Source organism: Peromyscus leucopus, chromosome 4 (genome assembly GCF_004664715.2).
Source record: "Peromyscus leucopus breed LL Stock chromosome 4, UCI_PerLeu_2.1, whole genome shotgun sequence".
In the NCBI taxonomy this organism is placed as follows: Eukaryota; Metazoa; Chordata; class Mammalia; order Rodentia; family Cricetidae; genus Peromyscus; species Peromyscus leucopus.
The window spans coordinates 66,833,227-66,857,307 of NC_051066.1; the positions used below are offsets into that span (position 1 = coordinate 66,833,227).

The following is a 24,081-nucleotide window of genomic DNA, read 5'->3' on the forward strand; positions in this document are numbered from 1 at the left end:
ATGTGCCCTTAATCCTCCAGCTGTGGATGTCACAGGCCAAGAGCACCTCTACAGTGTAGGTTTCTGCTGGATGGACACACAGACAAGGGTGAGGCTACTCCTGAGGTCCACAGAGGGTTGGAAGGGCAGAAGTCATCTAATCGTGTTGGGGGAGGGGGAGGGAAAGGAGAAGCCAGAGGACCAAGTGGACCTATCTTCTCCATGGAGGTACCTCAGCTGGATGGAATTTGTCTATATTTAGCAGGTGGCTGGCGGAGGCAGATAAGCAGGGATGGGGAGGGGGGACGGTTCTCATAAATAGTAAGAACACGGAACACCGTCCAGTTCCTCCTCGTGTGGCCTTACCTGCTTGCTGCTCGGTGTGACCGTTCTCGAGATGCCTGAGCCAGGGAAAAAAACAGGTAGCTCCATTCGTGGGTTTGGGTCTGACTCTGGGGCAGGGCTAGGCCTGAGGAGGACGAGGCCTCTAGGTCCCAGGAAGGGACAGAATAGTCTTTGGTCTCTGTCTGCTCCTCAGCTTCTTTTCTCATTTCTCCTGTACCAGGGCCACTGAGAGGTGACTTCACTAAGTTAGGAACCACCCAGGTTAACGCCCCATTCTATCTTGACCCATTTCTTCTTCCGCCAGGGTCCTCCCTTCAGGAAGGCCAAGTTTAGGCCACCGTGGAGCCAGCTCACTGAGCCCCTGAGCCCCTTCTGGTCTCAGTTTCTGAATGTACAGTGTTGGGGGTAGTGGTCCTTTCCAACTTTGAATGTCTGCCACATGAGCTCGAACCCCTAGGGAACTCATACCATGCCTGACTCCAGATGTGGGGGGACATTTCCTTTTCTCTGGAAAAGAACTGGCCAAGAACAGAGACTGTAGCCCAGGACCTGGCCAGGCCTGTGCCCTTGCAGAGGTCATTGGGGGCAGGGATCCAACCCCCAGCCTCCTGCTGCTCCCAGGCTAGTGTTATCTCTGTTGCTCGTTCTTAGTCCGAAGCTCTTAGAGGACAAATTTAGCTATATTCCAAGTAGGCCGAGTTCAGGGGTGGGGGGTGGGAGGGTGTGCCAAGGGCCCCATGGTGGGGAGAGGGGGCTGGGCTGTCACTGGGGTTCCTAGACAGGAGGGAGAGAATCCAAGGTAGGAATGACCTGTGTGGTGGTTAGGGCAACAGTCTGGCTCTTCCATCTGTGATCTTAACCGCTCCTCCCCTGAGACATGAATACGGCGGCACCTCCTCCGTGGAACTGCTGGGGCATTAACGTGTGCTCGGAGCGTGCTCACCACAGTCTTTTTGAATTGGGTGGCAGGGATGGGGTAGCGGGGAGCCCGGCCCCTGAAGTCTCCATCTGGCCCTTCAGTGTCAGCCTTCATCAAGAAGCCGCGGTCGGTGGAGGTGGCCGCGGGCAGCGCTGCCGTGTTCGAGGCTGAGACGGAACGCGCCGGCGTGAAGGTGCGGTGGCAGCGGGACGGCAGTGACGTCGGAGCCGGGGACAAGTACGGTGTGGCGGCGGAGGGCAAGCGGCACACGCTGACCGTGCGAGATGCGGGCCCTGCGGACCAGGGTTCCTATGCGGTCATCGCAGGCTCCTCCAAGGTCAAGTTTGACCTCAAGGTCACAGAGGCAGGTAAGAGCGTGCTGACCTCTTCCCCAAGGCTTGCACTTCCGCTGTAGCCCTGAGGAGGGAATGGATCCTGGATGCTCGCCTTTGCCCTGGGGATGCTGTAAGCCAAAAAATGGCCGTTCTTTTGCGCGCCAAGATCTCTCTGCGCATTAGCCGTGACTGCAGTTCTGTCCCAGTTGTGGAGGTGGGGAAATGTAAAGGCCACCTAGGAAGTCCTCTCCTGTAGCAGACCCACAGTGATGGTCACACTCGGATGAGGACTTGGCTAGCTGTGTGTGTTGGCAGGGAATCCTAAGAGCCTGGGGTGGGGTTTAGGGGGTGCTGGGTCAAGGCCAGAGTCTGGAAGAGGACAGTAGATGGACCTCCGAGCTGTTCAGAGCAGAAACCTGGACGTGGAACAGGTGGGCTGTAAGGGTGAGAGGAGGAAATGCAGGCCAGCGCCTCTCGTTCATGTGGCTGAAAGTGACTGGACACTGCATACAAGTGAGATGCATCTTAGGTGCTGTGGGACACAGGTCTGATGTCTAAGAGAGGGTGTATGTGGAGTCTCTGGTTAGAAATTGTGCCATGCCCCCCTCAGCCCCTCCAGAGAAGGCAGAGCCTGAAGTTGCTCCCGCCCCTGAGGAGGCCCCTGGAGCTCCCAGAGAAGTCCCAGCTCCAGCCACTGAGTTGGAAGGAAACGTTCCAAGTCCTGAAGGTGAAGGGGGCTGGGCAATGTGGGACAGGAGGAGGGTGTCCCAGGACAGGTCTCAAAGGCCTTCTTTCTCAGGGTCAGTCTCGGGAACCCCGGAAGGCTCAGCCCCAGAAAATCAGGGAGCCCCCGATGACCCGATCGGCCTTTTTCTGATGCGGCCCCAGGATGGCGAGGTGACTGTGGGTGAGTGGAGGCATTTACGCTCAGGGGTGTTATGGGAATGGAGCTCCAGAGCACCCCAAGTTCAGCCTGTCTCCTCTCGCCTACAGGGGGCAGCATTGTCTTCTCAGCCCGTGTGGCTGGAGCCAGCCTCCTGAAACCGCCTCTGGTCAAGTGGTTCAAGGGCAAGTGGGTGGACCTGAGCAGCAAGGTGGGCCAGCACCTGCAGCTTCATGACAGCTACGACCGGGCCAGCAAGGTGGGACACCTGGTCGGGCACGGAGAGCCCTGGAGTACAGGGCCTGGGGAGGCAGGGAGGCAGGGTAGAGCCGGAATGTTCAGCTGAAACAGCTGAACACCGTACAAGACAGCTAAGTCAGCCATCGTGGAGTTTTATCACGGTCTTGAGAAATGGATCCTTTCTATAAATCATACAAAAGCTCCAAATGTGTTGACCCTGAGAGGCGAGGTCGGCAGGCTCCGCCCCTCCCGTCCTCTTCCTGCCCGACTTACTCCATCCCCTGCCCACAGGTCTACCTGTTTGAGCTGCACATCACGGACGCTCAGGCCACGTCTGCTGGGGGCTACCGCTGTGAGGTGTCTACCAAGGACAAATTCGACAGCTGCAACTTCAACCTCACTGTCCATGGTGAGAGAGGCCCTGTGTCTGCTCTGATTTTGTGGTCTTCGTGGGTCCTGGTCCCTTGGATTTGTCTCTATCTCCCAACACTAGCCTGGGTGACTAGCCTGACTAGCTGTGGCTAGGTAGCAGAGTTGACCACACCAGTGCCGACCCTCTCCCCCAGGTGTGAAAGACATTCATGCTTTCAGGGTGGTGGGAGGCTTAGACGCAGATCGAGGGCGGGCCTCTGCTTCAGTTGTCTGTGTCCCTGCCTGACAGGGTTTGAATGTGAGCAGGGAGGTGAGTGGAAGGGAAGGGCCGCCCACTGTGGAGGTTGGGATGATAAACGGACCCACCTCTCTGGACATGGACCCTGGGACAAGCTGAGAAGGTGGAGTCCTGCGGCCTCCTCTGAGCAACCCGGTCACTCCATTCTCTTTGTACACAGAGGCCATGGGCTCTGCGGACTTGGACCTGAGATCAGCTTTCCGCCGCACGTGAGTCCCGCTCTTTCCTCAGGACTTGGGGGAGGCCAGCGTGAGAGGCCGAGGCCCCTTGAAGTTTTCTATAGGGGCCTGTGGGGGTCAGAGCTGAAGTCTGCGAGGGGCGGGACACACCTGCCCTGGGTCATTGACGACACTGTCTGACCCCGCAGGAGCCTGGCTGGAGCAGGTCGGAGAACCAGGTACCCTTTCCTGTCCTCATCGGCCCCATCCACAGACCCCGGCTGTATCTGAGATGGGTGGGAGCCCCATCTGGCTGTGCCCCTTCCTCCTACTCCACCCCACCCCCGAAGCCCCTTCTAGCCCTCCAGAAGCCTCATGGGGTCCCCTTTCCACAGTGACAGCCATGAAGACGCTGGGACTTTGGACTTCAGTTCCTTGCTGAAGAAGAGGTGAGTCCGTGGGTCCCATCCTCCAGGGCAGGCAGGAAGACCTGGCACTGAGGTTTCCCAGCTGTACGGCCCCACGCAAGAGGAAGCGCGTGTACCCCTCAAAGCCCCACACAGAGTCTACAGTAGATCATTTATGTAGACTCCGAGGACCCAAGAAGTTGGAAGAGGATCCCCAAAGCTGTAGCAATGAGGACCTGGTCCACCCCCTGACTTTATTATTTTTTTTTCTGTCTTCCCTTTCCCTCTCTCCCTATCCACCCTTCATGGCTGCTGCTGCTGCTGCTCCTGCCCAGAGAGTAAGGAATGGGTTTGGGAGCCTCTGGGGCAAGGTGCTGGCTTTGGGGGGTGTGCACCCTTTCTTTTGGGGTTTGGTGAAACACACACCTCAGGGTGACACTCCTGAGGCTTGGGGTGGCCCTCATACTCTGTCGGATATTAAGAAGATGGAGGGGGGGGCTGCCCTGAAAAGTAGGAGCACAGTGTTGGGAAGAGGGAGGAAGTGAAGGCCCTGGGGAGGACCCCAGGCTTGGCAGGGAGGTGCCCAGACTTCTAACGTGTCCCTGTCCTTTCTTCCTCGTCTGGAGCAGCAGTTTCCGGAGGTGAGCGCCTGGGCAACCTCAGAGCCCACCCTAGTTCAACCTCCAAGACTCCTCGGCCTGTGGACTGGGAGGAGGGGGATGGAAAGGAGCGGAAGGGAGGGGGCGGAGGCAGGCAGGTACCTGTACCCAGGAAGGGACAGGAGGGACTGCCTTGAGCTTCCCAGTGGGCTGTGGGGCGCAGGGACTCAAAGCTGGAGGCACCTGCTGAGGAGGACGTGTGGGAGATCCTGAGACAGGCGCCACCATCAGAATATGAGCGCATCGCCTTCCAGCACGGAGTCACAGATCTGCGCGGCATGCTGAAGAGGCTCAAGGGCATGAAGCACGATGAAAAGAAGAGCACAGGTTAGCCCTTCCCACACATGGGAAACGAGGCCGTGCCAGCTGGCCTCCAACAAAGGATAGTGGCTAGATCAGAGAGCACCACACAGAAGCTTGCAGACTGGGCAGAGGGAGCCCTTGGGGGCAAGACAGAGTACTGGTAGCAAAAAGATCGGATTAACAGTAAGCGAGGTAGAGCACGTTTTACGTAATTGCCTAATTGAATTCTCCCAACAGCACCGCCGTGCAGGGGGAGTTTTCAGTTCACTTTGACAAGTGAGGAAACACTAAGGAACGAGCTCAAAGCTCCAGAGCACTGGGCGCCAGTGTTCCCCGGCAGGCAGCTGTCTCCGGGCCTAGCCGAGTATTTAAGGGCTTGTCCAGTCCTTCAGCCGTGGCTCTGGTTTTACCAACACGGCTGCAAGGGGAGGCGTTTGTGAGGTGGCCCGGGCTCTAGACTCCTCCTTACCGCAGACCGGCGGAGCTGGTGGCCTTAGGTCACTCTCTCCTCCCTGCAACGTGAGACCCCTGACAATGGCCTTGAGGGCTGGGCCCTGGCAGCCCTGAAGGAGGGAAGCTGGGAGGGACGCTAAAATGCCACTTGGCATTAACGAGAGGGAGAGGAAGGCATGCGTCACCTTCCTAGTTCTCGTGACAAGTTTCCATCTTGCTGGACGCCCCTAGCCCTGCCCGAGAGCTGAGCAGCTAGAAAGACCCTTGAGGAAGACAGGGTGGAGACAGACAAAGGGATGGACAGACACAGAACAGAGATGAGAAGATGGGGTCACCATGGAAACGCAGAGGGTGTGGCAGGGATCCACAGCAGGGGGAAGAAGATGCAGGCAGCTGCAATGGGTGCTGTGGCTGGTCCCTGGGGAACGTGTGGGCGCCGGGGCGGCTGGGCTGAGGTGTGGTGTTCAGCCTTTCAGAAGAAGCTGGAGCCAGCCTACCAGGTAAACAAGGGCCACAAGATCCGGCTTACTGTGGAACTGGCCGACCCGGATGCTGAGGTCAAGTGGCTGAAGAATGGACAGGAGATCCAGATGAGTGGCAGGTGCCGTGGGGATGGGGCGGGGTCCCGGGCACTGGGGTTAGGGGAGAGCTGCACCGCCCTGTCTCTTTCTGTGAGATCTCCCTGGCTCTGGCTCCTGGTCCCCATTCGTATCTCCCGCCATGCCCTCCCACCCTCGGGGTCTAGCCCCGGGCCGTTTGACCTAGCCCATGTCTCTTTCTCTCTCCATATCACTTCCTTCTACGTGGAACCCTGCAATGGCTCCTTCTGTTCCATAGCAAGTAAGTCTCCTCCTTGACGTCTTGAAGCAGCGTGGGGTTTGTGAAGGGCACCAAGCTTAGGAAGGGGTGTCCATGGCCCTCCTGATAACGCCTCTGTGCCCTGCCCAGGTACATCTTCGAGTCCATTGGTTCCAAGCGCACCCTGACCATCAGCCAGTGCTCACTGGCTGACGATGCAGCCTACCAATGTGTGGTGGGGGGTGAGAAATGCAGCACAGAGCTCTTTGTCAAAGGTGGGCCCGGGGCCAGGGGGACCCCGAGAGGAAGAGAGGCCAGAGGGAACCAGTCCTCACGTTGTTCCTCCTCGGACAGAGCCCCCGGTGCTGATCACACGGTCCCTGGAAGACCAACTGGTGATGGTGGGGCAGCGTGTGGAGTTTGAGTGTGAGGTATCAGAAGAAGGGGCCCAGGTCAAATGGTGAGTGCAGGAGTGTGCGGGTGTGAGGCAGGGCTGGAGGATGGGGACGTGCCCAGAGGAGACATTGTCCCGCGTCTGGCAGGCTGAAGGATGGGGTGGAGCTGACTCGTGAGGAGACCTTCAAATACCGGTTCAAGAAGGATGGGCGGAAACACCACCTGATCATCAACGAGGCGACCCTGGAGGATGCCGGACACTACGCAGTACGCACAAGCGGGGGCCAGGCACTGGCTGAGCTCATTGTGCAAGGTGAGGGCCCCCAGCCAAGCCTGGCTGGCCACGTGGAGGGAACAGGCTTTGGGCTAGTCTTTGATACCTTGACCCCCATCTTCCTCTCTGTAAAATGGGTATGCTGAAGCGAGCACTGTGGAGTGTTGGAGGGTCAGGTGGGCCTGGTCAGTGTCACCCCGAGTTTAGGCACACATATATGTCATGCAAATGCACGTACCTGACCAGACGCCTGCACATCACTGCCTGCGAGTCCACATGCCCCCACAAAGGTCCACACTGCATCCACATTCCTCCTTAGCTCATAGGCGCTATCTGTCCCCCAGAGAAGAAGCTGGAGGTGTACCAAAGCATCGCAGACCTGTCAGTGGGCGCCAAGGACCAGGCTGTGTTTAAGTGTGAAGTTTCAGATGAGAACGTGCGCGGCGTGTGGCTGAAGAATGGGAAGGAGCTGGTGCCTGACAGCCGCATAAAGGTGTCCCATATAGGGCGGTGAGTGACAGAGACGGGCTGAGGAGAGACGCAGACGGTTCCTGGGGAGAGAGAGACAAAATCGAGGGCACAGACATGAGAGGAAATCACAGAGGGAGAGTTCCCTAAGACAGAGGGCAGAGGTACCGGGAAAGAGTGTGGGGCACACACAGGGTCAGCTACCCTGCCATTGCCCCAACTGTGACCAGACCAGGCAGGAGGCCACTGAGGAGGCGGCGCTGGCTCCTCCCAGAGCCTCTGGGGGCCGTGCTGGGCTCCAGCTCACAGAGATTATCCAGATCAGCATTTGCCTGTCTCCAAGGCCCCCGCCATGGGGATGCCCCTGTGCAGACATCATTTCTGCCCCGTTGACCTCAGAGAACACAGGAGGGGGCTGGAGGCCACGAAACTAGAGAGAGAAACCACATTTTTTAAAATATCAGGACACCAAGGAGCTAGGGTAAGGCAGGTCCCCTGTAGTTGGGGGTGTGTGGAGAGAGAGGTCAGGACTGTGTCAGCCAGTAGGGGTCCCTCGAGTTTCCACTGCCTTTCAGGGTCCACAAACTGACCATTGATGACGTCACACCTGCCGATGAGGCCGACTACAGCTTTGTGCCTGAAGGATTTGCCTGCAATCTGTCTGCCAAGCTCCACTTCATGGGTGAGCTAGCATTGAGTGTGTGTGTGCGTGCGCGTGTGCGTGCGCGTGTGCATGTGTGTGTGAGCATGTGCGTGCGCGCGCACGCACATGCTCACACATGCCCTGTGGCTGGGCCCTCCCTTTCCCTGAGTGTTTCTTGCTCTTCTTTTCTTTCAGAGGTCAAGATTGACTTTGTGCCCAGGCAGGGTGAGTCTTGGGACCCTTTTGTGCCTCCTCGGCTTTGTCTCAGTCCCCACACCCCATCCCAACCCAAACCCCTTCCACTCCAGAGACAGGGAGGGCAAAGGCCTTGGAATAGGACCTAAGACCTATGTCTCAGGTTTCTGTTGCTGTGACAAAACATGGTGACCCAAAAGCAACTTGGGGGAGGAGAGGGTTTATTTGGCTTACACTTTCACATTGTAGTCCATCACTGAAGGAAGTCAGGACAGGAACCTGGAGACAGGAGTCGATGCAGAGGTCATAGAAGGATGCTGCTTACTGGCTGTTCCCCGTGGCTTGCTCAGCCTGCTTTCTTTCTTTCTTTTTTTTTTTTTTTTTTTTTTTTTTTTTTTTTTTTTTTTTTTTGAGACAGGGTTTCTCTGTGTAGCTTTGCACCTTTCCTGGAACTCACTTGGCAGCTCAGGCTGGCCTCGAACTCACAGAGATTTACCTGGCTCTGCCTCCCGAGTGCTGGGATTAAAGGCATGCGCCACCACCGCCTGGCTCAGCCTGCTTTCTTATAGAACCCAGGACCTCCAGCCCAGGACATGGCACCACCCACAATGGGCTGGACCCTCCCCCATCAATCACTAAGAAAACGCCCTATAGGCTGGCCCTCATCTGGATCTTAGGGAGGCATTTTCTCAATGGAGACTTCCTCTTCTCAGATGTCTCTAGCTTGTGTCAAGTGACATGTCTAGCCAGCACAACCCAGATCCACCACACATGACCATAGGATGATCATAACCTCTCTGGCTTCGAATTCTTTGTGCATGTTTATCTTCAGTGCTGGGATTATATATGCACACACATCTGGCTTTTCTCTTCGGGTTCTGGACATTAAACGCGACTGACTTTGCCAGCTGAGCTGTCTCTTTATGCCCTGATTTACTCAGGTGACATTGCATCCTTCACAGGGATGGTGTCACAAGCACGAGGTGTTAGTGAACCTCTCCTTTCTTTTGACATACATTTTTCAAGATTTATTTATTGTATATATAGTGTTCTGCCTGTATGTCTGCCTGCAGGCCAGAAGAGGGCGCCAGATCCCATCACAGGTGCTTGTGAGCCACCATGTGGGTGCTGGGAACTGAACTCAGGTGCTCTGGAAGAGCAGCCAGTGCTCTTAACTGCTGAGCCATCTCCAGCCTGCCCCCCTTACCCCCTCCCAAGACAGGGTTTCTCTGTGTAGCCCTGGCTGTCCTGGAACTCACTCTGTAGCCCAGGCTGGCCTTGAACTCAGAAATCTGCCTGTCTCTGCCTCCTGAGTGCTGGGATTAAATGCATGCGCCATTAGCGCCTGGCACTTTTTTTTTTTTTTCTTTGACACTAAGATTTAATTGGGCATTTCAGAATCCTAGCTTTAGGAGACTAACAGGCTACTCAGTCTGTCCAAAGTGGGGTCACTCAACATGTTAATCCATGTGACCAAGTGCTCAGGGTGGAGTATGTTTGGAAGTACTGAACGCCAACCACCTGTTGGCTCAGAAGGTGAGCTAGTGTGTGGAAGGCCCAAAAACCCTGTGGTAAAGACTCCCTTGGACCTGTTTAACAAACATTCTCCCGACTTGTGTGCCCCCCCTTTTTCCTGGTGGGATATCTGGTATCCCCTCAGACACAGTGGGTGAGATGTGATACTTGGTGACCAGAATGTTATAAACTTCCCTAAGAACTTCCAGGGCATGGTGGAAAGTTCTAGATCTTGTCTGGGTTGGCAGTTACCCGGGCATATACATTTGTTCAGTATCTCACGACTGGGCCAGTGAGAAAGCTTGGAGAGGAAAAGGCTTTGCCACACGCGCCTGGGACTTGAGTTCGGTCTCCAGAACTCACATATAGGTAGATGGAGAGCAGTGGCTGATTCCACACAATCGTCCTCTGACCACATGCACACCATGGTCTGTCCCCGCTCTGCACCATGCATGTGTACAAACAATAATAAGGCTGTCAGGCTAACGGCCCATCTTATCATCACAGTGGTGGGTACCACACTGAGGTGCGGTTTGCTCCCTGCGCCTTCCCATGGACCTTGAGCAATTTATGGGCAGCTGAGGCAGAAGACCTAGTTTGAGGCTAGCCTGGGCTAAACTATCAAGACCCTGTCTTTTTTTTTTTTTTTTTTTTTTTTCTTTCTTTCTTTCTTTTTTTTTTTTTTTTTTTTTTTTTTTTTTTTTTTTTTTGAGACAGGGTCCCTCTATATAGTTGTGGCTATCCTGGACCTCACTATGTAGACCAGGCTGGCTTTAAACTCACAGAGATCCACCTGGCTCTGCCTCCTGAGTACTGGGATTAAAGGCGTGCGCCACCACGCCCGGCTGAGACCCTGTCTTAAAACAAAACAAAAAACCCTACAGGACTAACTATGCTAAAATTTGTGCTTTTCATTGTACGTAAATTATACCTAGATGAAAATGATAAGAACCAACAGTCGGGGACATGAGCTCCTAGCGGCCACCAAGTGACCTGTGCACCTCCTCCGCCCCATTTGAGGGCCTGGCCCCCTCCCTTTTCTCTGAACTCTTCTTCCCCTTGCAGAACCTCCCAAGATCCACTTGGACTGTCCCGGCAGCACACCAGACACCATTGTGGTCGTTGCTGGGAACAAGTTACGCCTGGATGTCCCTATTTCTGGGGACCCTGCTCCCACTGTGGTCTGGCAGAAGGTTGTCACACAGGTACTGGGGTTCCTGCCTCAGTTTCCCTATCTCTATGATGGATATGTGGGACCAGATGAGTGCTAGGCTCTGTTCCATTCCCCACCCCATCCCGAAGGTCTAAGCTTTACTCCCTGAGAGCACAGAGGCCCCCCACTGGCCAGCAGGCAGAGCATGGTGGGAGGCATGGGGGCCGGGGAAGGAAAGCTGATGCCGCACCTCTACCCCTAATTCCACTCTGTCCTATTTTCAGGGGAAGAAAGCCCCAGCTGGGCCACCCCCTGATGCCCCAGAAGATGCGGGCGCAGATGAAGCGTGGGTGTTTGATAAGAAGGTAAGATTGAAGCCAGGTTGTGGCTGGTGGTCCTCACTCTTCTCAACAAACGCAGCATCCACCCTGAGGAACTGACAGACCCCTCACCAAGGTCTTGGTGTCCTTGACTTTGCTGGGAAGTCATTGTAACTAGAATGGTTCCTGGATCCCTGCCTCATTCTCTCCTTTTTATTAATAATTTTTCTTTGTTCTTGGGAATTTCATACATATACACAATGAAAGATGGGCGTATCTATCATTTTAGCCATCCGACTCCCAGGATCCCTCTCCCAGCTCCTCCTCCTTTCTTCTTCTAGACTGGGTCTCATTATGCAGCCCTGGCTGACCTGGACCCTCCCCATACAGACCAGGCTGGCCTCCAAACTCAGACATCCACTCGCCTCTGCCTCAGGAGTGCTCAGTTTTTTTTTCTCTAACCCACTAAGTCCAGTTAGTGCTGCCAATAAATGCATAGGTGTGGGACTGTCCACTGGAGTGTGGGCCACCCACCAGTGGACACTCCCCCCCCCTGCACGCATGCTCCCCCACCCCCACCCCCGAGAGCGTGCCCCCAGCAGCTATCACCAGCCTGTGTAACAGTGCCTCAGTGCAGGGTGGGGCCGGCAGAGCACCGGCTTGCCTACGACAGACTCGCAGCTGGCTTTATCTAGTTCAGGCAATCACAGCTGCCGAGAGCTCATGATTGCTGCGGCGTGGCCGGAAGACAGCATTTCATGGCACTCCTCTCCATCGTCTGCCTCTTAAGGTGTTCCCCGAGCCTCTGGGGAGAGGGAGGGTAGCGTGGTTGACAGAGATGTCTGCCTCAAGGCCGAACATTCGATCTCTTATTCTCAGCACTGATTTTTTTTTTTTCATCTGTCTTGATTACTTGCTATCCACTGCAAAAAGAAGCTTCTCGACTAAGGTGGAGACCGGCCGGGTCTGTGGGTAGAAAGATAAGACAAATTGACAACATGACCATTTAATAAAATAAGAATAGCAGGCTCAGTTCTAGGGCCTGTGACCTCCTCCGCCATGGGCTTTCGACCAGCATTACAGTACCAGGCGTGGCATTCCCGTCTGTGGAGCAGGCCTCATGTCCTGACAGAGAGCAGCGCTTCCCCTAACAGTCATGCCAGTGCGCCGGTGGACGCTTGCCTGGCAGGTTGATCTCTTGGCATGCAGGGTCCAGTGCCGGGTAAGACCATGGTAGCCTTTCTCTCCCAACATCCGGCACAGCACTTCTGGCTCTCTGAAAGCTGGCTGGCAGGGAAGACGTTTCCCGATTGGTTTGAGATTGTGTGCCTCCAGAGCCGACCTGGGCTATGTGCTTCCTCCTGACCAGGGAGAGAGAGCGGCTTCCCCGGCCCTCAGCGGCGAGTGCAGCTGCCTGGCATGGTCCAGCTCTGCCTTTTCTCCTCTGTGCTGCGGCTGGCGAAGGTCTGAATACCCGTGGTCTTTCTGGAGCCTCACCATAGCTTCGTGGGGGCACGTTCTTCCCATTTGACAGATAGGAAAATTGAGGCACACAGAGTCTAGGTTCCTGATAAAACTAGACTAGAGTCTGAGCCCTTGCTTGTGTCCTGCCTATGGTGTTGCATTGAAAAATTTGAACTCGTCACTAACAGGGGTACGGTTTCCACCCAGGCTCTGCCCCCACCACTTCCACAGACCCTGCACTGAACTTCCCTCTCGTTGAAGGGCTGATGGCTGCCGTACAGGCTCAGGTGTGACTTGGGTCCCCAACTCTCTCTCCATGTCAGCTGCTGTGTGAGACCGAGGGCCGGGTCCGTGTGGAGACCACCAAAGACCGCAGCGTCTTCACAGTTGAAGGGGCAGAGAAAGAAGACGAGGGCGTCTACACTGTCACGGTGAAGAACCCTGTGGGAGAGGACCAAGTCAACCTCACAGTCAAGGTCATCGGTGAGGCAACCAGAGGTCCAGGCCGGAGAGCACAGGACAATGGGGGGCGGGGCGGAGTGAACGTCCATTCACTCATTTAGTTACCCAGCAATTATCACAGGGACACTCTGAATTAGGCAGTGGTAATGACTGGGTAATGACTGGGACTTTTTTATGCCTGCGAGGAGCCTTGCTTGAAGGGGAGGCGGGTGTGTACAATGTCACTGTCTGTGACACTGATCGTTCTCTATGAGAAACGGGCATGGGGCAATCACCGTGTTCTGGGGGGCTGGGTGGGGTCAGGTGGATGTAGCCGACTGGAGCTGGTACGTGAGTTGAAAAGGGACAGTGGGGAGCCGTAAGTGGTAAGATGGTGGATGGTGATGTAGTCGACTCTAGATTGCTTTGGCTCTGGCAGCGGTGGGAGCAGATGACGGGTACTGGCTGGGGTGGCGAAGAGAAGGGGTGGGCCATGTTGTCAGCCCCTGAGCTGGACATACATAGCTGACGTGGTCCCTCTTCCCCATCAAGACGTGCCAGACGCTCCTGCGGCCCCCAAGATCAGCAACGTGGGCGAGGACTCCTGCACCGTGCAGTGGGAACCGCCGGCCTACGACGGTGGGCAGCCGGTCCTGGGTGAGTGTCAGGGCCCAGGGACGGCAAAGGCAGCTGGCGTCTGAGTGCCTGGGCACAGACCGAGCTCTCCTCGTCTCTCTCAGGCTACATCTTGGAGCGCAAGAAGAAGAAGAGTTACAGGTGGATGAGGCTCAACTTCGACCTGCTGCGAGAGCTGAGCCACGAGGCGAGGCGCATGATCGAGGGCGTGGCCTACGAGATGAGAGTCTACGCAGTCAATGCTGTGGGGATGTCCAGGCCCAGCCCTGCCTCTCAACCCTTCATGCCTATTGGTGAACATGCTCGACCCCCAGAACAACCTGGGCCGAGGGGGCAGACGGTAGCAACCTTAGCCGACAGGCAACCTCTGCACCAGGCCTTTGCATGCCTGGGCTCTAGTGCTGTCCGGGGTAACCTGCCTTGAGGAAACTCAGGCTGGAGAAGTTAAATGACCTCAGGGTCACCTCACTGATGGAACGGGACACTTTGGTGAATGCTAGTCTCATCCCTCCATGATTTGAGACAGGGTTTTACTTATGTAGCCCTGGCTGGCCTGCAACTCTCTATGTACACCAGGCTGGCTTCAAATTCACGGAGATCCACCTGCCTCTGCTTTCTGAGGCTGGGGTTAAAGGCGTGGGCACCACCCCCTAGGAGGCCATGAGAGGGCAGCAGATCCCCTAGAACTGGAGTTACAGGAGCTCGTGAGCCACATGTGGGTGCTGGGCACTGAACCTGAGTCCTCCGCGAGAGAAACAAGTCTCTAAAATGGAGGAGTCGTAGCACCAGCACCCAGCCTTCCCTTTTATCCAGGAACTTCTTTCTGGTTTGTGCGACTCACCTAATCATCCACTGCCAGGAAATCCGCACGTTTCACACTGGTTTTTGGCTTTCTCTTACATGTCTAGCACTTCCCACGCTGACAGACGAGTCCTCTGTGCATCCTTGGGTTCTCTTGGCTCCTTTCCCCTTTTTGTGTCCCTGTTTTATAACTGCTCTTGGTGTGCAAGTCAATCCCGAGACGTCTTTTAATTCAGGCCAAATATTCCTGGGAGTGCTTGGAAGCCAGCAGAAGGGAAGTTCTTCCTAGGAGAGCAGCAAGCAGCCGAGGTCCTGGCCAGGAGTGGCAGCTTCCCTGCATGGTGCAGGCTCACTCAGACCCCCTCTACCCGTCTCTGCCCAGGCCCCCCCGGGGAACCAACCCACCTGACTGTGGAGGACGTGTCTGACACCACCGTATCACTCAAGTGGCGGCCCCCCGAGCGCGTGGGTGCGGGTGGCCTGGACGGCTACAGCGTGGAGTACTGCCTAGAGGGCTGTGAGTACCCCATCCCCGGGCCGGGCCAGCCCCAACACCCTGCTGGGCCCTGGGCAGCCCTCAGAAGGGGGAGTGAGGTGGGGTGTGATTTTGGACTCTCCCTCATCTATGTCCACACCCAGGCTCCGAGTGGGTGGCTGCTCTGCAGGGGCTGACAGAACGCACCTCCCTGCTGGTGAAGGACCTACCCACTGGGGCCCGGCTGCAGTTCCGAGTGAGGGCCCACAACGTGGCCGGGCCTGGAGCCCCTGTCGTCACCAAGGAGCCAGTGACAGTGCAGGAGATACTGCGTGAGTGCCTTCTATAAGACCTGCCACTGACCAATCAGTGGGCAGGGACAGGGGCAGGGGCAGAAGGGACCAGGGCCTTCATCTATGCCTTGGGCTCTCTTGGTTTTCCAACAGCCCCTGGTTCTGGACCAGGAAGAATCTAGGCCATAGCGTTCATGTTCTGAGTCTCAGCTCCAGCACATAGGTATTGTCCACAGAACTGAACAGTGAGGCTCCTCGGGGTCATTTAGGGTGAGCTGGGATCCACTTCCCATTCTTCTGCTGTTGTTTTGTTATTGTTCTTCGAGACAGGGTCTCTCTGTGTAGTCCTGGCTGTCCTGGAGTTAGTAGACCAGGCTGGCCTGGAACTCACAGAATGCCTCTGCCTCCGGGATTAAAGGCATGCGCCACTCACACCTGGCTCTTCCTTCCTTCCATTCCTTACCTCCACAAAGGCAGAAGGATCGGTTCTCCAGGTTAGAAAGGAGTAACAGATTTGAACAGTACTGGGCAGAGAGTCCAAAAGCCTAGAATCGCAGCCTTGACTTACATTTTATAAGATGTGTGACTCCAGAGAAGTTGCTTCCCGCCTTGCCTTGAAGTGAAGCTGAACTTGGTGGCATCCACTTGTAATCCTGGCACTTGGAGGTGGAGGCAGGAGGATGAAGAGTTTACGGCCAGTCTCGGCTCTATGAGCTCCTCCTCGGAAAACAAAACCAGGGCTGGAGGGACGGATTAACAGTTAAGGGCCCTTGCTGCTCTTGCAGGGGACCAGGATTTGGTTTCCAGCACCCACATGCATGGCTCATAACCATTCAAAATTCCAGTTCCAGGGGACCCAATGCCTTTTTCTGACCTCTGCAAGCACTAGGCGCACGGACGGACGGACGGACACACACACACACACACACACACACACACACACACACGCACGCACGCACGCACGCACGCACTCATGCACACATGCAGTCATACACATAAATAAGTCTAAAAAAATGAAAACCATATGCACACAACAAAGCAAATGATAGGACTATTCGGAGGCTCAGTGGACAACATCTGGTGCTGAGCACGCTGGACTTGCTGGGGTTAGGAAGGTCTGGCCCAGGGCAGCTTTCTTCTCAGCTATGGTGCTCTGGGCCCTGCCTCAAGAGAGAATGGACCTGTGGGATGCTTCGGGCTGGGGCTGCAGAAGGGACTCATTTAGCCGCCCGCCCCCTTTCGGCCCACAGAACGACCACGGCTCCAACTGCCCAGACACCTGCGGCAGACCATCCAGAAGAAAGTTGGGGAGCCTGTGAACCTCCTCATCCCTTTCCAGGTAGGTTGACCCCTTCCCTGTGCCAAGGGAGAAACCACAATGGAACCCTGAGGCCTCAATAGTGCCAGCCCTTGTGGACAGACAAGCTTAAGGTTGGGCTGGTCATTTTTCCCCAGGGCAAACCCCGGCCGCAAGTGACCTGGACTAAAGAGGGGCAGCCCCTGGCAGGTGATGAGGTGAGCATCCGGAACAGCCCCACAGACACCATCTTGTTCATCCGGGCTGCCCGCCGCACCCACTCAGGCACCTACCAGGTGACAGTTCGAATTGAGAACATGGAGGACAAGGCCACGCTGGTCCTACAGATCGTGGGTATGTGGCCCTGGAGCATCTCTTTCAGCACACTTCTCTCCTGACCTTGAGCCTGGGAACCCGGCTCAGAGCCCCCGCAGAAGGTGGCTCCTATTCGCTAGCATCCCCCTGCTTCTGCTCAGGCAGCTTTAGCACGTGCAGTGATCCAATCAGATCTGTCTCCTGCAGACAAGCCAAGTCCTCCCCAGGATATCCGGATCACTGAGACTTGGGGTTTCAATGTGGCTCTGGAGTGGAAGCCACCCCAAGATGATGGCAACACAGAGATCTGGGGTTATACTGTCCAGAAAGCTGACAAGAAGACCATGGTGAGCCTGGGGTCCTGGGCCTCCATATAGCTTCCTTAGCTCCAGGAGCCCTCCCCTTGCTTAACCCATCAGTCTGGTTTCCTCCAGAGTCGGGGTGGAGGCGCAAGGGGTACCCAAGAAAGGCAGAGGCCCCTCCAAGGGCCCCCCATCCTTCTCCACATCCTCCAGGAGTGGTTCACCGTTCTGGAGCATTACCGCCGCACTAACTGTGTGGTATCAGAGCTCATCATTGGCAACGGCTACTACTTCCGGGTCTTCAGCCACAACCTGGTGGGCTCCAGCGACAAAGCCGCGGTCACCAAGGAGCCTGTCTTTATTCCAAGACCAGGTGCTGCCCCCTCACTCCCACGGCGGGGAAGCTGGGGGCGGGAAGGGGGCCGGGCTTGGGGTGACCTCCTAAGACTCGTCACCAACAGGCATCACATACGAGCCACCCAAGTACAAGGCCCTGGACTTCTCTGAGGCCCCAAGCTTCACCCAGCCCTTGGCAAACCGCTCCGTCATCGCGGGCTATAACGCCGTCCTCTGCTGTGCGGTGCGGGGGAGTCCGAAGGTAAGGAGGACTCAAGGCCCTGGGCCGGGCTGCAGGAGGCAGGTCTCCCAGGCTCCCTTCGGGCACTCCCCTGCCCAGCTTGTCTATCGTCTCTCTCCGTCTCTGGGGGTCTTCCAGTCTTCCCCCTGCACAGGGCCTGAGCTCTCATCCTTGGCTCTGTGTTCATTCTCAGCCTGGGGCTGAGTCTGCGCTCCAGTGGGAACGCGAATAGCCCCTCTGAATCCCCACCCGCTCCCCCATCTCCTGAGACGCTCTCCTGCTCTGCCTCCTTTTGCTTGACACACAGCCCAAGATTTCCTGGTTCAAGAACGGCCTGGACCTGGGAGAAGATGCTCGCTTCCGTACGTTCAGCAAGCAGGGGGTACTGACCCTGGAGATCAGGAAGCCCTGCCCCTATGATGGGGGTGTCTATGTCTGCAGGGCCACCAACTTGCAGGGCGAGGCACAGTGTGAGTGCCGTCTGGAGGTGCGAGGTGAGGAGCCTGCTGGGGTCAGGGCTCAGGAGAAAGCAGGGCAGTGGGGGGGGGGGGCTGGGCTTGGTTCTGCTGTCCCAGCTCAAACAGCGCCCCTGGCTGCTAGAGCACTGGCTCTAGATCGTTCGGTGGAGCCTGCCTTCCGGAAGACTGGAAAGACACATGGCTTGTCTTCTTCCCTTACAGTTCCTCAATGACCAGGAAGGCTCTCCAGAGACGACTTGGTATGTATTCCAGACCACCTGAGACTCAGGGCCTGGAGTGGCTATCAGGAAGCGGGGAACAGGGGCCTCAGTTCACTCACAAGGCAGCCTCTGTCACAGGTACACATGGATGCCAGCCCATGTGCCACAAGTCCAGGAGGAAGCTGGAGGAGCAACCCTCTCTGCTGCTGCATGAGTGTCTGCGTGTACATCCTGGGCTGGGACCGACTGGTCAGCAGCTGTACCGGGCGGGGCTGGCAGACTCTGCAGAAACTGACTCCACAGCTCCTAAGGAGTGCTGTTGATTTGGGGGACATAAAGTGTGTGGGCTTCAGAAATGGTGACTGGGGACAGGCCCTTCTGGCTGGCTCACTGTGTGAGGGCAATAAAAGATCAGCGCCGTCACAGGGGGCTCGTGTTTCCGGTCTGACACGGTCACCTCCACAGGAACGCATACAGCGTTTGCGTGACCTCGGCAGGCATGCCATTTTCCAAATCAGTGTCCTGGACTTGTGAGACTAATTAGCACTGGAAAGGGAGTCAGTCTCCCCCGGCCCCACACACCCCACATTCATTCCTCAGGTGAGGGGAGGATGGAAGTCGAGGTCTCGGGAGCCACAGGCTTTCCTCTGTAGGCATAGGTGTGAGCCGCACCCCAGGGACCAGGTGACAGCAGCTGGGGCCGTGCAGGGCAGTGAAGCAGAGTCCTGTGTGCACGGGTGGCATTAAGACCCCGCTGAGCCCACAGCTCGTGACCACGTGTCTCGCATGCGACACTCCATCTAGCTCAAGCACAAAGAATCAGAACCTTCTCTGTCCTCCTCCACAGAAACCAAGTTTCCTTACAGATCTGGTAGCCAGCAGGTCTCAGACGTGTCATGGTGGTGTGGTGGGTATTCTCCCCACAGAGTACCAGGGTTTCCCGCGACATAGATAACCCGTGAAGGTTGGACTACTACTTTGAGGTCTCCTCAACATAAGATACACACTTGGCCTAGAGCAGAGTCTTGGCCCGCGGCCCTATGGGAGGTCCTGGTCACACCTGTACAGGGAATGTAGAGAAGCACCTGCAATTTTCTGTGGCTTCTTTTTTTTTTGGAGACAGGGTTTCTCTGTGTAGTTTTGGTGCCTGTCCTGGATCTCACTCTGTAGACCAGGCTGGCCTTGAACTCACAGAGATCCACCAGGCTCTGCCCACTGCCCGGCTCTATGGCTTCTTTATTCAGCTGTTCAGGTATGGATGCTCAACTCACATCCCCCTCTAGTGGCCAGGGCACTCCAGCCCTTTACAACCCTGGTGTGGTAGGTGTCCCTCTGGCATCCCAGGAAGCCCAGAAAGGAGGAGGCTGGAGCAGGGGCCTCAGAATGCCAGAGCCTGGATATGGATGAGCGAGGGCCGGCCTTCCTCAGGCCTGAGCTGAGAAGAGATATCATATACTGCAAGGCAACCAGGAAGTCTAGCACAGTTAAGGACATTTATTTCACATCACACAGCTGTACATTTTCTATAAATAATGCAGAGCTGAAATATTTACACCATCTCCTGTTCAGTCCACATCTTCCTTCGGTCACTGAAGCCAGGAGACATTGCCTGCAGACAGGCATGCATGCTGGACCAGCTTGGCCCCGACTCACCCTTCCCTGGCAGAGTAGCTGGTGGTCTCTGGAAGACCACCACCCTCACCCCCCTGTCACCTCATGCCAAAGGCCAGAAAGATCACTGCAAAAATCCCAACTCAGCACATGGCCATCGCCCGGAGCTGGGGCAGGCAGCAGCAAGCCCGGCGGCCACAGTTTAGGAATTGTGTGAGGAAGCAGGAAGATGGCCATTTACTCCAGCTTGCCTGGAATCCTCCTTCTCTCCTCCTGTCCAACCCTCAGCCAGGAAGGCTGGCCGCAAGTGTCTGTCTCTCACTTCCCAGAGGGGAACTGTCCCAAGTACCCTAGAGTGCCAGACCATGGAGGATGGAGAGAAGACCCCTAAACTGGAGGCTATAAGGACAAGGACGTGGAACCACAGGACAGACGTCTCAAGGACACTCACTGGTGGGCTCACCGTGGCCCCACAGACACACACACATTCTCTGGAGCCCTGAGGGGATAGTAGGCTAGTCTGGTATCGGAGGAAGAGAAGGTAATAGGACTAGATTAGCCCTGTGACAGACGGACACAAAGACACATTCAGACATAAAACGCAACCAGCTAACCCATGGGAAGGAGCTTGCAGAGAACACACACACAGCATCCCCTTCTCTGTCACAGCAGCTTTGGTGCTGAAGAGCGGCAACAGGTGAGGGACGACCCCTGGGCTGGGCCGGCTGTGGGACCCTCCTCTATCAGCTAGAGACAGGCCTCGGCGGGGTCCGGAGGTCCTCTTCACTGCTACGGACTGCAGCCACGTACGAGAAGAGACACAACACAGAGTAGCAGATCTCGTGGGCCTACAAGGGGACAGAAGACGGGGCGGATCGGCCACACTGAGACCCCGACACCGTCACACGTGGAGGGCCAGCCCAGAGTGCAGGGCCTCCCCTAAGACCAGCACAGGCCCCTGGGCTGTGTGAGCAGCATCAAGCGAGTCTTTGGAAGCTTTCCTCCTGGGACAGGGGGTCAGCCCAAGTCCACCTCCCAGGATAAAAGATGTATTGTGACTTGAGTCGGACCACTGGCTCTAGACCAATCCCCCGTGAGGTCCGCCCCTCCTGTCCGAAGGTTCCCAGGGAGCCCTGTGCACTCTGGCCTCAGTGGCCGAGCAGCACACTCACCATCGGTGTCTTGTACTTGTGGCTCACCACTTCTTTAATTTCAGGAACTAAAACCGGACGGGCAAGAGACAAAACAGAAAGTTCAAAACTAAGAGCGACGGCGTCCTGCGCCCCCAGGCGGCAGCCCCCGGTACTGGGCTCCCTCTCCCTGTGTCCTCTCACAGTGACTTAGGCTATGACAGGGCCCAGGCCACCCTGTCCAGCCACATTCCTTGGGCTGTCCAGGCAGACTCCTCAAACAGACACCTGAAGTCTGCCGTGGCTCTTTACTTGGCAGTTGGGATCGCTACACTTCTCTGGGTGCCCCGAGGTGGGAGGGCCAGCCATTCCCCGGCCCATCACAGCTGCTGTCCAGGGCTTTGGAGGAGTCGCAGCAGGGAAGGCAGTGATCTCTAGCCTGTGCCTCACCTTGCTGAGATGCCATGAACCCCTCCCTCCTTGTCACCAGAGCCCACAAATCTAGTCATGATAAATATCGTTCCCTCCCACAACCGCCACCCAGAGTCCTAAGGTTGTATGAGGTAAGAGAATGGTAAACCCATCATCAGACTTGGAAGTGTCCTTCCCTGTGAGGCAGGAGGATCTCGGACCTGCCCGTGTGAGGGAGAGCGTCAGAGGGCTCTGGAGCAGACACACTGAACAGGAGAGACAGGCGAGTAGAGCACCCAGGCGGAGGTGATGGGAGCATCAGGCAAATACACACATGTCCACAGCCCGGGATGCGAGATTAGGAGTCACCCCATATCCCAGCCATGCAGGGGCTGTGCCCGGCCAGAGGGAGGAGGAGGGTCCCCCAGGTCCAGCCGTCAGTGTGGCCTTGGGAGACTGGGAGGAGGGCATGGCAGCCCCCTGGGGAGGGGGGCAGGAGACGTAGAATGAGAGTTGGCCACACCTTCTTCTGACCCTGGGAGGTAGAATCCCCGGACCCCAGTGTTAGCATGAAATACACTCATCAAAAGGCAGAGCAAGAAGCCCCAGATCATTCTCCCGAGCTGGAAGAGTCCCCCAAGTATCTCTCTGGCAAAAGAGAGAAGGGAGCACAGTGAAGAGAACTCAGAACGGTGAGCCAGCACAAGGGGGAGGACGCTGGGGAGGAAGAGGGGGGGGAGAGACCACTGGCCATGTAAGCAGCTAGGTTGGTTGAGAGGCGCAACCCCCCTGCAGGGCCCAAGGCTGGAGCCTGGGGAGAGGCAGCGCGGGCTGAGGTCACTTTACCTGCTGGAGAACGAAGGTTTTCATAGCAGCGATGAGGGCACAAAAGAATGAAGCAAAGACACAGCAGGAACTCAAAGCCCCGGGGCCAGGACCCACTACTCCGCTCCTCAGTGCCTGCCTGGGGACGCTGCTTCCAGCTTCCAGACACACCTGCCCCTTCTGCCTCTGAGGCCCACTAGGCTTCGCTGGCCTCAGCTGAGTCTGCCTGGGATGCCTCATGCCCTCCTCTGAGGCCAGGTGGGACCAGAGTGGTGCCAGGGAGGCTGGGTGGAACACTGTGGGGCTTCTAGAGAGGTGGCAGCAGGCAACATGGACACGACAGAGCTCGAGGGTCACCAGTCTGCTCTGCCCCAGAACTTTCTGACCACTGGCTGGCCGAACCAGGAAGGAGGGCACTACATCATTAGCATCCCTAGACTCAAGCTGCCCAAGGCTCCCTGCTCTTCGGGAACCACTGGCTATCCTGTCTCCGTCCTTCCCTTCTGTCTTCTCAGGGCTCCTTTTCGTCCCTGGCCCTCCTGCTCCTCCTGACCTCACTGCAGATCCTTTTGTCCCCGCCCCCAGTCCCTCCTCTGGAGCTCCAAGGTTTGAGTTACTGCCATGTGAGTCCAGACCTAAGAGCAAAATAGTGTAATTACCAAATTCTTCCAGGACAAAGACGCCTCGAACTGTATTGCACTTTTTAATGTGATTCAGCTCTATGAAAACCTGCAAGAGAGGGAGGGAGGGAGGGGGGCGTAAGGCCCAAAGGCTCCACCCCTGCCCCATAGAGCCCAGTCTCCCAGCTACAGCCCCACGCCCCCTGAGGAAACCTAGTGCCCCGAGGGAGGACATAAGAATCCACACACACACAGTCAAAAGCGCTAAGAAGCGAAGAAAGCAGAGAGGGCAAGTACCTTCCGCTCCTGGCCGGAGGAGAAAGCATGGGAGAGAAATGAAGGCATTAGTTTTACTGGTCAAACCCAACCAAAGGCCCCCTGCTGGCCTGGGCTCCCCGCCCATCCCCTCTGCCCAGGGCAGCACTCATAAGACACGGTGCCCCAGGGATCGCTGCCTCAGTCCATCAGGTCTCTACCCTTCCATACATCCTCCTCCGGCGCAGAGGGCTGGCACGGGTGCAAAGCTCCCCGCAGACTGTCCTTGGGGTGGGAGGTGATCTTATCTTCCTTGACACAGGATCCAGGACCTCCCAAGAAGTATGCAGTCACATTAAATAACGGCTACCACGTGCTGAGCGCTACTTGGCAGTTTACAAACGTTTATCTACCTCGCACAATCTATGGTACTGTCTCCACCTTACAGACGGGAAAGGAATGGGATGGGAACATTTGTTTGCTTATGAATAAAGCAGGGCCTCAGATCCAGGACATTCTGACTCCAACTCTGTGCTTTTCCCATCTGTCATTCCAAGTTGCATAACCACACTGGGAGGGAGGGCCAAGGCTTTGTTCACCCCAGCTGCCTGCTGAACGGCAGAGAATGGGTCAGGCCACGGGCCACTGCTCCGTCATCAATTCAGACCGTGGAGTCAGACCCAGAAGTCAGCCTTCACTATTACCCTCTGTAGGATGCTACTTCTAGGAGCCAAGACTTCCAGCACAGGGCGGTTTGGACACAGTGTGTGGCTGTTAATGTGGAAGGCCTGGGATGGGGAACATTGAGGGCTGGACAAGAAGGGGGCAGGATGTCC

At 56.4% G+C, this 24,081-nt stretch overlaps 2 protein-coding genes across 45 annotated transcripts in view; one reads left to right on the forward strand and one right to left on the reverse strand.

Moving 5' to 3' along the window:
- The first annotated feature begins 294 nt into the window (after nucleotides 1-294).
- On the forward strand, nucleotides 295-18,816 carry Mybpc3 (myosin binding protein C3). 2 transcript variants are annotated; one of them, XM_028878887.1, is made up of 35 exons: nucleotides 295-401; nucleotides 1,345-1,611; nucleotides 2,189-2,305; nucleotides 2,378-2,485; nucleotides 2,572-2,720; nucleotides 2,993-3,110; nucleotides 3,532-3,580; nucleotides 3,739-3,768; nucleotides 3,925-3,978; nucleotides 4,272-4,274; nucleotides 4,566-4,577; nucleotides 4,759-4,922; nucleotides 5,820-5,952; nucleotides 6,189-6,191; nucleotides 6,300-6,424; nucleotides 6,504-6,609; nucleotides 6,692-6,858; nucleotides 7,164-7,329; nucleotides 7,863-7,969; nucleotides 8,126-8,155; nucleotides 10,706-10,845; nucleotides 11,078-11,158; nucleotides 12,901-13,060; nucleotides 13,571-13,675; nucleotides 13,759-13,947; nucleotides 14,838-14,972; nucleotides 15,095-15,262; nucleotides 16,474-16,562; nucleotides 16,679-16,874; nucleotides 17,043-17,182; nucleotides 17,351-17,510; nucleotides 17,599-17,735; nucleotides 18,022-18,208; nucleotides 18,395-18,432; nucleotides 18,520-18,816. In XM_028878887.1, the coding sequence occupies exons 1-34, from the start codon at nucleotides 377-379 to the stop codon at nucleotides 18,403-18,405; spliced, it is 3,831 nt and encodes a 1,276-aa protein (XP_028734720.1). In that variant the 5' UTR covers nucleotides 295-376; the 3' UTR covers nucleotides 18,406-18,432; nucleotides 18,520-18,816. The 2 variants fall into 2 exon arrangements, with proteins under 2 accessions (XP_028734720.1, XP_028734719.1); XM_028878886.1 differs by having other exon boundaries at nucleotides 18,532-18,816.
- Nucleotides 18,817-19,867: 1,051 nt separating this feature from the next.
- Madd (MAP kinase activating death domain) overlaps nucleotides 19,868-24,081 on the reverse strand; it is a 44,059-nt gene continuing 39,845 nt past the window's right edge. For 13 of the 43 annotated variants that reach the window (XM_037204982.1, XM_028878885.2, XM_037204980.1 and 10 more), the window contains 2 exons: nucleotides 21,177-21,223; nucleotides 19,868-20,852 (listed from right to left, as the gene is read on the reverse strand). In XM_037204982.1, coding sequence (XP_037060877.1) covers nucleotides 21,200-21,223 — 24 coding nt within the window. In that variant the 3' untranslated portion in view covers nucleotides 19,868-20,852; nucleotides 21,177-21,199. Of the gene's footprint in view, nucleotides 20,853-21,176; nucleotides 21,224-23,029; nucleotides 23,100-23,287; nucleotides 23,297-24,081 lie in introns of all 43 variants that reach the window. The other 30 variants (XM_037204955.1, XM_037204973.1, XM_037204972.1 and 27 more) reach the window with 4 other exon arrangements.